This window comes from Gracilinanus agilis, chromosome 1 (assembly GCF_016433145.1).
Source record: "Gracilinanus agilis isolate LMUSP501 chromosome 1, AgileGrace, whole genome shotgun sequence".
NCBI classification, from domain to species: Eukaryota; Metazoa; Chordata; class Mammalia; order Didelphimorphia; family Didelphidae; genus Gracilinanus; species Gracilinanus agilis.
This window is the reverse complement of record NC_058130.1, coordinates 640,108,115-640,124,145: the sequence shown is the minus strand read 5'-3', so window position 1 is coordinate 640,124,145 and position 16,031 is coordinate 640,108,115. Positions and strand designations below refer to the sequence as shown.

At 36.2% G+C, this 16,031-nt stretch overlaps 1 protein-coding gene across 1 annotated transcript in view; it reads left to right on the top strand.

Moving 5' to 3' along the window:
• ANKRD46 (ankyrin repeat domain 46) overlaps nt 1-13,840 on the top strand; it is a 60,128-nt gene extending 46,288 nt beyond the window's left edge. Inside the window, exons 2-5 of the mRNA XM_044668659.1 lie at nt 807-907; nt 3,869-4,209; nt 7,601-7,759; nt 13,028-13,840. Coding sequence (XP_044524594.1) covers nt 3,899-4,209; nt 7,601-7,759; nt 13,028-13,244 — 687 coding nt within the window. The 5' untranslated portion in view covers nt 807-907; nt 3,869-3,898 and the 3' untranslated portion in view covers nt 13,245-13,840. The remainder of the gene's footprint in view (nt 1-806; nt 908-3,868; nt 4,210-7,600; nt 7,760-13,027) is intronic.
• The last annotated feature ends 2,191 nt before the right edge of the window (nt 13,841-16,031 follow it).

The following is a 16,031-nucleotide window of genomic DNA, read 5'->3' as shown; positions in this document are numbered from 1 at the left end:
TTCTCTCTCTCTCTCTCTCTCTCTCTCTCTCTCTCTCTCTCTCTCTCTCTCTCTCCCCCTCTCTCTCTCTTTCCCTCTCTCTCTCTCCCTCCCCTTCCCCCCCTTACCTTCCATCTTGGAGTCAGTACTGTTTATTGGCTCCAAGGCAGAAGAGTGGTAAGGGTAGGCAATGGGGGTCAAGTGACTTGCCCAGGTTCACACAGCCGGGAAGTGTCTGAGGCCAGATTTGAACCTAGGACCTCCCGTCTCTAGGCTTGGTTCTCAATCCACTGAGCTACCCAGCTGCCCCCTCTCAAGTACTATCTTGACTTGAAGTACTTGACTAGATTTGAAAAATTATTTAAATGCATTTTTTTATTTTCTGGCATTTAGTTATTATTATTGCAATTATGTTGATTATGTTATGGGCTAAATAGACTTGTGGGACAATCTGGGAATTCAACTGCCAATTTGTAACATTGTTTCTATGGGAAAATGCATTTGGAGGTCCAAACAACTGACTTAACAGATGATCTTTTGGAACATGTACATTGGGGACTGCTTGTACTTTCCTAATGCCCATATTTTTGATTCAGCACTTTTCCATTTGCGTGTAACAGAATCATAGTTTATTCAGTCCTCGTTCCAATTCTTGTCACTTTTTTCCTGCATGTCAGTTACATATTTACTAATTTTTTAGATGATGTTTCACTCAAAGACCTCCTGGAGAACTCCAATGGGATTATCAAATTGCCTGGACTTAATAGAATATCATATTCATTTTCAGATCGCACCTTTCTTCTAATTGAGTTGTCTATTTATTGTAGATTTGGACCAGCATACTACGGGGCGTTTTGTTAATAACAGTATTAACAATTCAGACAGGCTGCACTGTGACCATTGAAAGACCTAATTTTCTTAAATTCAAGTGAGTATTTTATACTATTGACTTGAAACTTCAAATGAATTGTGACCTTACTTTGGGAATAATTTAGTTCCATAGTTAAGATGAAAAATGTTGCCTGTCTTTGGATCTATTAGACTTAGAGTAAAGTTAGAAGTATTTCAAGGGCAAAAAGAAACACATAAAATGTGTTTTAAATACATTCATTCTGGATGCAAAACAGATCCCAAAAAGGCTTGTCTTTGGAGTGAGCCAGCAGCCAATAGGATCCCAGTCTGTAAACCACAAGAATTCTTACTGCATTTCAAATAGAAATGCCAATTGTTTTTCCTTCCCCACTCTTAGTATGTTTTTATCCAAGCCCATATTGCCTCATTAAAACACACCTGACAGTGCTCTATATTTTATATTTTATTTTTTTAAAGAAATACTTTTGGTTCTATCTTATGCTCCAGTTTAGTTTATGTTGTAGTGGGGAGGGAAGGTGAGAAAGTAAAGACAACTTAGCATTTCAAATCCTTTACAGTTTGGCTTCAACTTACCTTAGGCTTATTTTACATTATACCCTTCACACACATAACAGACCAACTACATCAGCCTACTTGCTCTTCCTCAGATTTTGCATACCCCTCCAGCCACCATGCCTTTGGTTGGACTTTTCCACACACAGAGAATGTTCTTTCCTCCTGACTTCTTCATCTCAGAATCCCTAGTTTCCTTTAACTTATATACTTATATACAACATATATACTTATCTGTTATCTTTGTACATGTTGAAACCTTGCTATACAACAGTGGTTCCCAAACTTTTTTGGCCTACCACCCCCTTTCCAGAAAAAAATATTACTTAGCCCCCTGGAAATTAATCTTTTTAAAATTTTAATAGCAATTAATAGGAAAGATAAATGCACCTGTGGCCATCACTGCCCTCTGGATCGCTGCAGCACCCACCAGGGGGCGGTAGCGCCCACTTTGGGAATCACTGCTATAGAATGAAAGCTCTTCCGGGGAGGCTCAGCTTTTGGTTCTTTTATCTATGTATTATTATCTTGCACATACTCAGTAAATGCCCATTGGATTACATTAGATTGGGATAAGTAGTAGACAGCTATCCTCATATCTGCTCACAAAAAAAGAAGGCAGAATAGGAAAGTCTTGGAATATTTTACTTTCAGTAGGTAGGAAATAATTTTTAAAAAACACTGCAGGCTATTAAGTTAAATCCCTCATACTTGAGGCTCATTTTTTCCCCCTTGGCTCATCACTTTAAACATGATGTAGTGGAAAGAGCATTAGACTAAGAATCAAGAAGGCTGTTAGGCTCTGGTGCCAACATTGCCCCTGTACCTTGACCATACAATCTCTTTGGGCTTTTTCTCACCCATACAAATGAAGGGATTGTACCCAGTTGATGACCATTGACCCTTCCAGCCATTCTTTATTCTAATTCTTAGTTAGGAGCAACCTGTTCTTTCAGTTGTAGCTCTGGTCTTTTAAATAAACCTGGCATAGTATAAAAGATATCATTTAAATCACTGCCTTATAAACAGAGCAGTATGACTTGCATTTATTTCACACTTTAAGTAAATGGCTTTAGGAATTGCTTATACAAAAGCTTGGAATGGAGAAAATAACCAAAGAATAAAAATAGCATTGAATTTAGTAAAGTAGAAGGGGTTGTGCAGAGAAGGAGTGTGGTCTAATGATGTAATTCAGAATAAGTTTACAAAGTACCAGAAATAAATGTAATCTAAGCTGAAAGCACTTAATGTTCAAGGGTGGTTAGGAAGGAGGTATTCCCCACAAGTTTATTGATTCATCTTATTTTTTAAAATTACAATTAAGATTACAGCATTAGAGAATGTCAAGATTCTCTTCTCTACTCCTTGTGGGCAAAACTGTGCCCAAACAATTCTAGATGGGTAGATCTTTTTTTTTTTTCTTTAATATAGCTAATGACTCTTACCTTACTAACCTGTTAAACTATTCATCAACATATACAACTGGAAAATAAGCATCTAAAAAAATCTTACCTTATTCTTTCACTGTATTTTTAAATGATTCTCTGAGAATTCTCTTCAGGTAGCTACTCTACCTTCTTTTTACAATGCTGTCGTGGAAGGAATACTGGACTAGGTTTGAATTCTAGCTCTGCTATTTATGATTCTTGTGGCTTAGAAGAGCTGCAGTTTCCTCAGCTATAAAATGAGTGTTAAACTAAGTATTCTCCCAAGTCCCAGGCAGCTCTAAATCCTATGCTCCTTTTTCTTATATTTGAAGATAGTTACCAAAGCACTTCTTTATTTTCTCTGTAGTTTTCCTTTCTCAGATTCCATATTTTTCCATTTAAATCAACCTATTAGAAGATGTTCTACCAGGACCTCATTAATACCAAGTAAATGAATTTCTTCAGTCTTTGAGTGCTGCACTCTTAACTTTGGGATAGTCACTCTTTTTATTACAAAAAGTAGTTCAAATGTAAATGAGGAACAGATAAATGAAGGGAAATCCCAGTAGATTTTGATTACATTAACTAAGAGTTGCTGATTAGTGTTATTTTTTATTACATTATAGAAGTGTTTTTTACATTAATGAAGGAGTCTCACAAAGGTAGCTCTTTGAGTTTTAAAGGTGACCTTTCCCAATTTTGCTTTTTTTTTTTCTAGTGTAATCTCACATCATAAATGTTTGACATCTTGACCCTTGTTTAAAATGATCACCTTTTAATTAGTCTGCTTAGTGGTAGTTAAAATCAGACTTTCAAAATAGTTTCTAATTTTGTCTCCAACATGTATGAAGAAGTTGAAAAGAAAATATTATTTTATTAAAATACTAAACATTTTATACAAGTCTATGCTTCTGCTTAATGAGATAGTAAATTAGGAACAAAGGTTGGGGTTGAGAAGAAATGAAACTTCAAAAGTATTTGACTATTTTGACTTTGTTCAGCTCAGGAAGTCTCACTTGCTTCATTTTTAATTGTAGGTAACCTATCACCTCCACACAATCAGAGCAATGTCCTATGTTTTTGTAAATGATTCTTCTCAGACGAATGTGCCTCTGCTGCAGGCTTGTATTGATGGGGATTTTAACTATTCCAAGAGGCTATTAGAAAGTGGCTTTGACCCAAACATTCGTGACAGCAGGGGCCGTACAGGCCTTCACCTTGCTGCAGCCCGAGGAAATGTAGACATCTGCCAATTGTTGCACAAATTTGGTGCTGATCTCCTGGCCACAGATTATCAAGGAAACACAGCCCTTCACCTCTGTGGTCATGTGGATACTATACAATTCCTTGTTTCCAATGGACTCAAAATTGACATCTGGTAAGTATACTGTTGCTTTTAAAGACTCCATTCCCCCCTCAACCCCCCCTTCCCCCATCACTAAGCCCACAATTACACATCTTATCCAACACTATGTGCCTTGTCATCTCATTTAATTATCAAAATAAAATCATTGGCAACAGAATTAAACCAGTAGAAAATTTTGGAAACCAATGGCCTGAAGTATTTTATGTGAAAATAGCAAAATATGTTAATAAGATTTGAGTTGACTCAGATCACATGGCACAGCACGTCAGGGATGAGTCCTTAATTTTTTCAAAAACCCTTACCTTCTGTCTTAGAATCAATACTGTGTATTGGTTCCAAGTCCGAAGAGCAATAAGTGACTTGCCCAGAGCCACACAGCTAGGAAGTGTCTGAGGCCAGATTTTGAACCCAGGATTTCCCACCTCTGAGCCTGACTCTCAATCCACTGAGCCAGCTAGCTGCCCCAAGCCCCAAATTTTATATATGAGGAAGCCAGGGAGTGGCAAACTTGGGACTCAAAAGTCACATTCTCGGGCAGCTGGATAGCTCAGTGGAGTGAGAGTCAGGCCTAGAGACAGGAGATCCTAGGTTCAAACCCGGCCTCAGCCACTTCCCAGCTGTGTGACCCTGGGCAAGTCACTTGACCCCCATTGCCCACCCTTACCAATCTTCCACCTATGAGACAATACACCGAAGTACAAGGGTTTAAAAAAAAAAAGTCACATTCTCTGACTGGCTAGTGCTCTGGTGGCAATCGGCTTTGTGTTCTTAGGCAAATATCTCAACCTTCTAGCTTTCAGTTTCTTCTGATAGTGAGGTAATTGGATTAGGTGATCTCTTATGTTTTTGTGATATGATTCCCTAATGTTAGGCTGATCTCAGAGTGTGATAGATATCAGACTGCACAAAGATTGAGCTTGAATTTTAAAATTCATCTCTGTGCAAGTCTATTTTTGTACCTGTTGTTGCATTGTCATCTGTTTTAATGTTCTAAATCAGAGAAAAGCTGTAAAGTGGTTCTCTTTCCACTAGAGCCATGGAGAAAGAAATGAAGGGAGTTTGCTACAGTTCTGTCCCTGGTTCAATTTCTGTCCTGTTGACATTATTTTTGTTGTTTTGGCTGGCCATCTGGTGGGGTCTTATACTAAATAAATCACTAACCATTTCCATGTCCAGTCTCCTGGGCCAGAATCATGCCTTGCTCACACTGTTATAGAAAGAATGCTATAAATGCTTTCTTTTTTTAGTTTTTCCATTCTGTGTTCTCTTCCAGGGCCACCTTTCAGTGCTCCCTGTCAGTTAGGTGAACTTCCTAGACACTTACTAGCTGTGTGACCGTGGGCACGTCACTTAACCCCCACTGCATGCGTAGCCTTTACCACTCTTCTGCCTTAGAACTAATATATAGTATTGGTTCTAAGACTGAAGGTAAGGGTTGTTTGTTTTTTTTTTTTTAATGGGGGCAGCTGGGTAGCTCAGTGGAGTGAGAGTCAGGCCTAGAGACAGGAGGTCCTAGGTTCAAACCCAGCCTCAGCCACTTCCCAGCTGTGTGACCCTGGGCAAGCCACTTGACCCCCATTGCCCACCCTTACCAATCTTCCACCTATGAGACAATACACCGAAGTACATGGGTTTAAAAAAAAAAAAAAAAGCCAAAGTCAAGATGGTGCCGAAGCAATGAAAAAAGAATATGTGGAGGAGCAGTGAGATGACTCTGTGCATTGAGAGCCAGGCCTAGAGACAGGAGGTCCTAGGTTCAAATATGGTGTCAGACACTTCCTAGCTGTGTGATCCTGGACAAATCACTTAAGCTCCATTGCCTAGTACTGCTATTCTGCCTTAGAACCAATAAGCAGTAGTGATTCTAAGACAAAAGGTAATAGTTTTGTTGTTGTTTTTTTAATAAAATAACAGCGAGTTTTGTTTGGGAGTGATATTTTCAATTATCTTTTGCACTTCATTTCAAACTAAAAGACATCAACTTTGAATAACAAATTAGTAGTTGTTTGAACTGAAACAGTTCTATTTGCCCAAGTTATTTTATTCTTAGATTTTTTAAACATAGTATAAGTATCCCTATAAAATGATAATTACAAGTATGAAGGATTTAAGACTTTTGAGTTTTCTGTAAATTACTAAAGAATTATTTTTTTCGTTTCATTTTTTCAGTAAATACTCACTGGCTTACCAGATTTTTTTATGTTTATCACATTGCTGTTCATTTGTGTCTAGTTCTTCATGACCCCATATGAGGTTTTCCTGGCAAAGATGCTGGAGTGGTTTGTCATTTCCTTCTCCAGTAGATTAAGGCAAACTGAGGTTAAATTACTTGCCCAGGATCACATAACTAATGAGTGTCTGAGGCCAGTTTTGAACCCAGGTCTTAACTGACTCCAGGTCCAGTTCTCTATCCACTGAACCACCTTGCCGCCTCTCTCTCACATAGTTTTCCATATAACACAGATTTTCATTTAGATGCAATGTAGGATAATTCATTACCCACATTAAAGCTCAGTTATGGAATAGACAATAGAAAGTTTTAAGTGGCAACTCAATGCCTACACAATAATTTTATCATTCCTGAATTTGGTATAAAACTAGTTCCCCAAACTTCTCTTCAAACTTTATTCCTCACTATTTTCCCTCATGTCCCCTTTATTACAGCTAAATGGAACAGCCTATACATACCTTTTGCTTTACAAACTCCCTACCTTTTCTTATCCTTTTTTTAATTTGAAAAATTTTATTTAATTAATTAATTTAGAGTATTTTTCCATGGTTACATGATTCATGTTCTTTCTCTCCCCTTCTTCTACCCCCCTCCTGTAGCCAATGAGCAATTCCGCTGGGTTTTACATGTGTCATTGATCAAGATATATTTCCATATTATTAATATTTGCATTAGGGTGATTGCTTCTTTTCTTACTCTTTATTCACTACCGTTGATGCTTTTTACCTGGCTTCCTTGGCCATAATCTTACCCCTTTGAAGCTTAGCTTAAATACCCCTTCTTGATTTTCCTACTCAGAAATAATATCTCTTCTTCCCTTCTGCTTCCACAATCCTTTGTAACCCTTTTCTGCTACTTATTTAATTCTGAATATTATGATTATTTATGTACATGCTTTTTCAACACTTAGTAGATTGTAAGCTCCTTGAGTTCACACACATGCATTTCCTTTAGCCCTAACTTGTAACAAACACTCAGCAAATATTTATTGAATAATGAATATTTGTTAATTAGGTTGATAAAGTAAGAATGTCACTTTCATTAGATTGTTACCAAACACATACTAGTACCAAACATATACCAAAAATATATACAGTAGAATCAAAGTTCTGCCTATTTGTTATTCTCATAATGAAGTTTTTGTTTTGGGGGCTTTTTCTCCTCCAATTTAAGCAACCACCAAGGTGCAACACCTCTGGTACTGGCAAAGCGAAGGGGAGTGAATAAAGATGTCATCCGATTGCTGGAATCATTGGAAGAACAAGAGGTGAAAGGTTTTAACCGAGGAGCCCATTCTAAGCTGGAAACCATGCAGACTGCTGAAAGCGAAAGGTATTTAAAATGCTGGGGTAACATTAAAAATAAGACAAAAACTAGTGTTAGCCTGTAGATCATTTAGGTTCATCACTGTGTAAGTTCTTGTATTTAATTTCTCTGAATATATAGCTCCATTTACTTTGTCTCCATGTCTGTCTTTTCTTACCTCAAGTTACAATTTTCCTGTTAAATAAAAGGAAATAAGATTAGTTTGGCATGAGCTGTTCTGATGAAGCTGCCTTCACTCTTTGTAATTACCACAATAATTTCTAGGTGCTTCCCAGCCATCTTTTTAATGATCTATTTTAGAATTTTCCCAGGAATGGAAGTCAAGACCACTGGCCTGTAGTTTGTAAACTATTCTTTTCCTCTTTTGAAAACAGGAAATTTGCCCATCTCCAATCTATGGTACAGCTCCTGTTTTCCATATTCTGTTAAATATCACTGGCAATAGCTTTAGCACTCTTTATCTGCCAGTCCTTTTAGGACCTGAGGATGTAAATGAGGGCCAAGTGACTTGAATTCATCAAGGGCAGCCTTACTTTCTCCTTACTTAGCTCTGGTGTTAACTCACCATTTTGACCTGTCAAATAAGGTTATACTAGATAATCTCTATGGCTCTTTTCAGCTTTAATATTTTGTGATTCTTTGATGGTTCCAAGAGAAGGAAGAAGTATGTGCTTTTAAAATAAAAGTTGCTATTTTAAATTGACTTTCAGTTTCTCAAAGCACCAGAAGCATTGAGACTGTGATTTAACAAGATTTAGAAATACCTTATTTATTATGGTAATTGACAAAAAGAGACCAGGAGATAGGGTAAGGGCATAAACTGATCTTGCCCTTCCTCCCAACTTCACTGGCTCCACTGACTCCAAAGGTAGTATTCAGCAGAAACCTGTTTAATTTTAGTAGTCTTTTGAGTTCTCTCAAGTAAATAGGCAAGGTCAAAAGTAATGTGCTCCACATTTTCTTCCCAAATTTGAAGAAGTATGCTTAGAATTTGGACTTATTGACATTTGGTCTATTTGTTAGATTCATTAAAATCCTCTCCTGTGGAAAAAAGGGACTATTTTCACTTTCTCTGTCCTTAAGTTTTCTCCCAGTAATACTATTTTCTGCATATTATCCATCATTTCTATTTTTATCTTACTCCCTCTATACTAACTATTCTTCATTTCCAGGTTGGCCAGTGTGTTCCCTTTGGGGACCATTATTAACACCCCCACCCCACCCCGAATTTGCTTGTTTCAGATGGATACTTTCTTTTTTTTTTTTTTTTTTAACCCTTAACTTCTGTGTATTGGCTCCTTGGTGGAAGAGTGGTAAGGGTGGGCAATGGGGGTCAAATGACTTGCCCAGGTTCACATAGCTGGGAAGTGTCTGAGGCCAGATTTGAACCTAGGACCTCCCGTGTCTAGGCCTGACTCTCAATCCACTGAACTACCCAGCTGTCCCCATATAGATACTTTCAAAGAACTCAGAACCTGAATCTCTGAGTGCTTTTATTAAAAAAGAAAAAATTAAAGATTAGTTTTCTAGAAGGAAACCCCTAATGAATAATCACTGAAAACTGATACCTCACAAATAACACAAAACAAAGAAATGAAGGCCAACTAGAAATGGAATATTATTTTACCCTGTGCTTTCTGAAGTGAAACATTCCTTCCTTATTTTTCTTTTCAACCTCCAAGTAAACTAGTTACAATCAAACTAGTTACATTTCCCTTTTGTCACTTTTTCTTGGTGATGTAGAATAGGGATTGGGTTAGGATTTTTTTTTTTTTTTTACTATTTCTTTCTTAAAAATTGGTCTGCCATGAGAATAGAGCTTCCTTCCAGTGGCAGGTGAAAAAGAACTTCCACATTTGGACCCTGAATGGTTCTGCTTCTGGCCTATGAAGTAGTCAGAAGAGAAAAGTGCCAAGAAGCACTCATCTCAGGTGCCCTTTAAATTGACCTCAGCTCTTAATTGGATTGAAAACAAAAGATTCCTCACACCTTCATTTGAGGGTGAATTATATTAACCTTTCATCTTTGCCTCAACATGTGAAATCTCAGCCTATTTATGGCTTTATCATTAACTAGTCATATGATCTCGGTCATAAGATAGTCATATTAGTTAACCTAATTCAGTTTCTTCATTAGGAAAAGAAGAAAGTTGCCTTAACCATTGATTTTATCCTTCATTAAAACTGTACATTAAAATAAATAAAAATCTAAATGTGGGGTCAGCTAGGTGGCTCGGTGGATTGAGAGCCAGGCCCAGAGATGGGAGGTCCTGTTTTCAAATCCCAACTGTGGGACCTGGGCAAATCACTTGACACCATTGCCTGGCCCTTACCACTCTTCTGCCTTAGAACCAAAATACAGCATTGATTCTGAGACAAAAAGTAAGGGTTTAAAAATAAAGCAAAAAAAAAAAAAAAAACCTAAATACCCTCAACTGGCATATTGCTTTTCCATTCTGAACTCCTTTCTTGTTTCCAAATCTGTTCTTTGTCTCCTGACCCCCAAATTGTCTAGGTTGGGAAATACAGACTAGATGGCCTAAATTTCAGTTCTAAAATTCCAAGAATCTCTTACAACCTACTGACTCAAGTCTGTCTTGTTCATAAAATAATGTCAGTAACCTATATCTAATAGTCAGAATGCCATATATTGGTGATGAATTAATGATGATGAATTATATATATATGCATATATATATAAATGAATCATATAATGATGAATTAATAACATCATATCATATCTTCATTGCTTATTATAAATGGTGATCTCTGGGAACTGTGATAATCTTCTAACACAACTCAAAGACAGTATTTCAATTTTGTTTACTATTAGTTTAGATTACTTTATAATAGAAAGTATTATAGTTTGTTTAGTGTGTATTGGAAACTTTTAATTTGATCCATTAAGGGCCACTTAGTATCTTTTTATCTTGAACTTTATTTAAACTAATTTGTGATTATTGTTAATCAGAAAGTGATTAGTTGGTTTGAGTAGCTCTATTTGAAGTACTGACTTCCATTTTTTCTTTTTTAATCCTTACCTTCTGTCTTAGAATCAATACAAGTATCAGTTCCAAGGCAGGAGAGCAGTAAGAGGCAGGAATATAGGGGGTGGTTTGCCCAGGGTCGCACAGCTAGGAAGTTAATGAGGTCAGATTTGAACCTAGGACCTTCCAACTCCAGGCCTGGCACTCTATCCACTGCACCATCTAGTTGTCTCTTCTTCTTTTAAATATCTTTTAGTAAATTCCTTACCTAGCTTCAGATTGAGAGTTTGTACTCCTCTATTTGTAGATATGTATATTGCTAAAAGAATATATTAACATTTAAAAAAAATAAACTAATACTCATATTATCTAACTTTCCTTTTCTACCCTTCCCCCTCATGGCAAATTTTCACACTAAATTTAATCTTATTACTATGCAGTATTTAATGGCAAGAGAAAAAAAGACCTTTTTTAAAGAGTCTTGACTACTGAAGGCATATAGTGCTACCTTTATTTACAGCAACAGCAATATTTGAACTCTGCTTTTTGTGATTCCTTTTTTAAAATCAATGGATTTTTAAGCCCTTAGTTTTCTTCTTTAATTAAAAATAAAGTTTAAGGGGATTGGCTAGCATGGAGGATTAACAACATAGCATTGATGCAAAGGTTTTGCTTGGTTATAGAAAGGTTAAGTAGTTTCTTTGAACTTTTTTTTCTAAGCAATTTTATACAAAATTTTCATTATTTCCAGTATGGTAGCTAAGAAATAGCACCTCACAAGGAACCAGAAACCTAGTATAGGTTGTCATTCTCAAAATACTTTAGCATTTTTAATATACTCAGCATCTTAATCTGATAGCTTATTTTTTATTTTGATATAGGTGACTTGAGAAAGTTTAATAATAGGTATGAAAAACTTGCTCTAGAAAGTAGAGTATGTTTTTAAAGAAAAATCAAATCTGAATATTTAAGGAAATCCTGAAGGGATCAGAGCTCCATGCCTTTATGGAAATCTGCAGAATCTTTTGTTTTTTTTTTTATACCTAATTCTTGACTTTGAATTGTTGGCTACTAGCTCTGCCATATTCAATGACATTGATCTAGCCTCTTGAGTTACTCTGTATTCTTATGATTTTATATTAAGGTTTAACAGAGACTTCTTCAGCCTGAACTCTTTTATCCATTCATTTTTAAGGCTTTCCTAAGTTGGAATTTAATTTTGAACTTTTAAAAATGCCCGGGTTGATTCTTATTAAAAATGTCTTTAAAGTGTAGAGGGGTTGCAAATAAATATGGGGCACACTAGGCTGCTTTAATAGATGCCTCAAATCCAAAACAAGGCAATAACTACACTTTACCCTGCCCTAGCCAAATTACATCTGCAATAGTATGTTCAAGTCTCTGTGCCACATTTTAAAGAAATACATTATGGGGTAGCTGGGTAGCTCCAGCAGATTGAGAGCCAGGCCTAGACACGGGAGGTCTTAGGTTCAAATCTGAGCTCAGACACTTCCCAGCTGTGTGACCCTGGGCAAGTCACTTACCTCCATTGCCTAGCCCTTACCACTCTTCTGCCTTGGAACCAATTGATTCCAAGACAGAAGGTAAGGGTTTTTTAAAAAATGATAATTAAAAAAAAATTAAGAAATACATTAGCAATTTCCTGACCTGTGATTTCACTCACAGTTAGAATATGAATATTCATGAGTTCACATTTCACTTAAATATTTTTTTATTGAAAATTGAATTTTGGTTTTGGTTTAGAGTCTGTTGGGAGATGTCTCAATTTTATTTTATTATAAATGTAATAACCATCATGATTATAATTATACAAAAAACAGATGAGCTAAATATGTGTTTAGTAGCCTTTTTGGCATGTCTTTCTTTTCTACTAGGTCTGATAGTGACTCCTTCATCTGAAATGTATTTTTGATTATTATTCTGGCCTAGGCACTGAATCAAGAATCCCTCTTTTATAACAATTTACCATCCAGCATAGACCAACCTAGGGCCAAAACACGTGCAGAGCCCACAGATGGCAGACTAAAAATAGTAAATATATACATGAGTATAAGTAATTATAGTCACGGGGTGGGGGGGGCATGGTATATATGTGTATCTGTCTATATTTGTGTTAGCAAGTGGATTTGCTGCCCTTTTCACAAGAGCCTTGGGGGGGGGGGGGAAGAGAGGGGGTGGTTTTTGCTACTTGAAGTATTTGGAATATCTAAAGAATATATTGTCTTATTTTTTTATAATACTCATTTATGTCATTATTCCTTTTGTAGTGCCATGGAAAGCCATTCTCTTCTCAATCCCAATTTACAACAAGGGGAAGGAGTACTCTCAAGCTTCCGAACCACATGGCAGGAGTTTGTGGAGGATCTGGGCTTCTGGCGCGTGTTGCTTCTGATTGTTGTCATTGCACTACTTTCTCTTGGAATTGCATACTATGTCAGTGGTGTTCTTCCCTTTGTGGAAAATCAGCCTGAACTGGTACATTAAAGTTATGGAAAGAAGGCAGGTGCCCCATGCCTGCTTCTCAGCTGTGTTCTAAATTTCCCAAAATGCTTCTCCTACTACAAAGCTAGTACTATATCATTTGGCTTTTATACTATTTAGTGTATTGTTACCCTTTAAGAAGGGAGATTTATTGATCTGAATTAACAGTTCTAAAGTCTAAAGTATTTTAAAGCTACCTCTGACACATTCTGACGTTTTAATACAGCCTAGGAGTAGCGGGAACCAATTTTGGTAAAACATGAGGATTAATAAAGAATGAAAATAAGATGACTAATAATCCTTAATCCAGAAACCTTATCTTATCACAAGGACCAATTAAATGCAGTTTTTAGCAAAAGAAAAGTTGATATGGTACAAGGTATTCTCATTGAGGCAGTTTTTCCCTTTGTAACATTTTGTTTATTTTCTCTAAAGTAAGGAGGGAAAGAAGGATGAAAACTCATATTTAACACTGATTAGCAATCCCATATTAACACATCGGAAGGTAACATGGGTAGTGAGGCAGCTAGGGAGTATAGAGGATATGGTGCTAGACCTGCAGTCAGGAAAAACTGAGTTTGAACCCTGCCCTAGACATTTACTAGCTGTATGACTCTAGGAAGATTTGCCTAACTTCTTTGGGCCTCATTTTCCTTGCCCGTAAAATGAAATGGTTAAATTCAGTGGCCTCTAAAGTCCCTTCCAGCTCTAAATCTATGAACCTACTTGATAGGCTAATATTGTAAGCCAGTAAGACCTTGGTTCAAGTCTTTAATATGTATTGACTGTGTGACCATGGGCAAGCCACTTAACCTCTCACTCCCCCAGATAACTAAGTTTATATGTTATAGATAAATAGATGATCTGTACTTTTGGACTAACAAGGAACTTCCCACAGCTAGGAAGCCACACATCTGGACCCACTCATATAGTTTCTTGTTCTGTCACGAACCAAACAAAGCTTTGGGAATAAGCTACATTTCAGTCCTTACTTTTTGTTTTCTTTGAAAGTGATTGAATCAATCTAATGTTATTTATTTGTTTTTCAGGTAATATTATGTTAATGGTATTATAGTGTCTTTGAGGGGGTGGTTGTGTTTAGTTTGTTTTTTATTTTCAGGCTGCTTTGGTATCTGTGCAAAACAAGCTTGAAAAGTTTAGCTTTCTCTGTTTGATTTCCCATTTCTTCTTTAGTGTTTCATTCAAAAGCCTCCTGTTCATCAAAAATATGTCAGAAAGCTCATTTTCTTCTTAATGGTTGGAGGAAAAGAGAATGTGATGCAAACTATTTGGCTGTCAGTTTAATTCTGTAGTGCTATTATTTTAATGATAAACTTCATCCTGTAAGACAGTTACATTTTCACAATTGCACCATATAATGTTTTCATCTTTTTGTTTATGGTCTTGTTTGGAGGCCTTGTTATTATTTTCATAACAATCCCTTCAATGTCAGTAGTTCTCTGATGACCCATACTGATAGGATATTTCTGAGTTAGCATTGCTGAATAGTATTGGCCTGAGTATTGTAAACATTTTGTGGATGGGTATAACATATGAATTCATATCTGGCCCCCAAATCACACTGCAGGTTCAGCAGTAAGGCGGCTGAAGCCCTCATTTGTTAATACTCCTGGAATGTTATAAATCATATTATTAGGTTATTAAGAAAATAAATTTGAAAGTTTTAACATTATTCATTGGAAGAAATGAGAAAATTGTTTTGAGCAAACTTATGACTGTCTTAACAAGAATACCTAAGCTACTGCTAATTGAAGAGTTTATAGAATTAGAAATTGCAGAATACAATTATGCATTTTGCTTCTCTTATCCTTTTCATGTCTCCATTTGGCTTTTGATTTTATATTTCTGTATCCAGATCAAGGCTGCTTTATGTGGTTTTATCTTTACTAAAAGATCTATTGTGAATTTCTTTATAAAATTACTGCTTCATAGTAGGCTTGTACATACGCTTATTTTTAAGTTAGATGCAAACAAACCAATTCTAGTTGGCACAAACACAGCAAAACTAGAAATAATCCTTAAATGGAATTCTCTAAAACCTAATTAAAAAGGTATATTGAATGAATGTTTTGCAAATCAGCAATTGGTATAATAGATGCAGAAACAGCCCATTTTTAAGTTACCGATTGAGTAATGTTTCCTTCTAAATGCTATGCTCTTTGTAGACCTTATTCTGTGTATTGACCAATACTACCAATAAATGTGTTTGTGTTTTCCAAACTTTGGTGATGATGAATTTTTTTTGTTTGTTTTCATTTTTGTTTTTAAATTTATTTCTGTATCAATTGTATGCATTTTCTTTGCCATTTTGGTACTTTTCTCTTAAGTTTTAAATTTTACAATGGGTTTATCCTGCAGAACTAGAATGGACTAAGAAGCCCAAGACATCTTTTCATACCTACTCGAATTAAACATATTCAGAACATCATTATCTGACTGATAGTTTCTATGAATTTTTTTTCTGTACAAGAATCCCGAGGCTTGTTTGGGTAAATTGTTTGCCAACCTAGCCCTTTCTAGCTATCTTTGCTCCCTACTTACATCCTACCAACATCATGCTGTAGTATTTCTTTCATCAGCCTTCCACACAAGCCAATTACCTGCTTTTCAGGAAGGAAGGGGATGAGAAATAACAAGATTTTTAATGTCTTTTCCCTCAGAATTTCACCTCCTCCAACCTATGTGCTTGAACTCCAAATTCCAGTTCAAACTAATTGTCTTCAGGAAATCTTTCATATCTAATAAAAACAATCTGACATCTCTTCGATA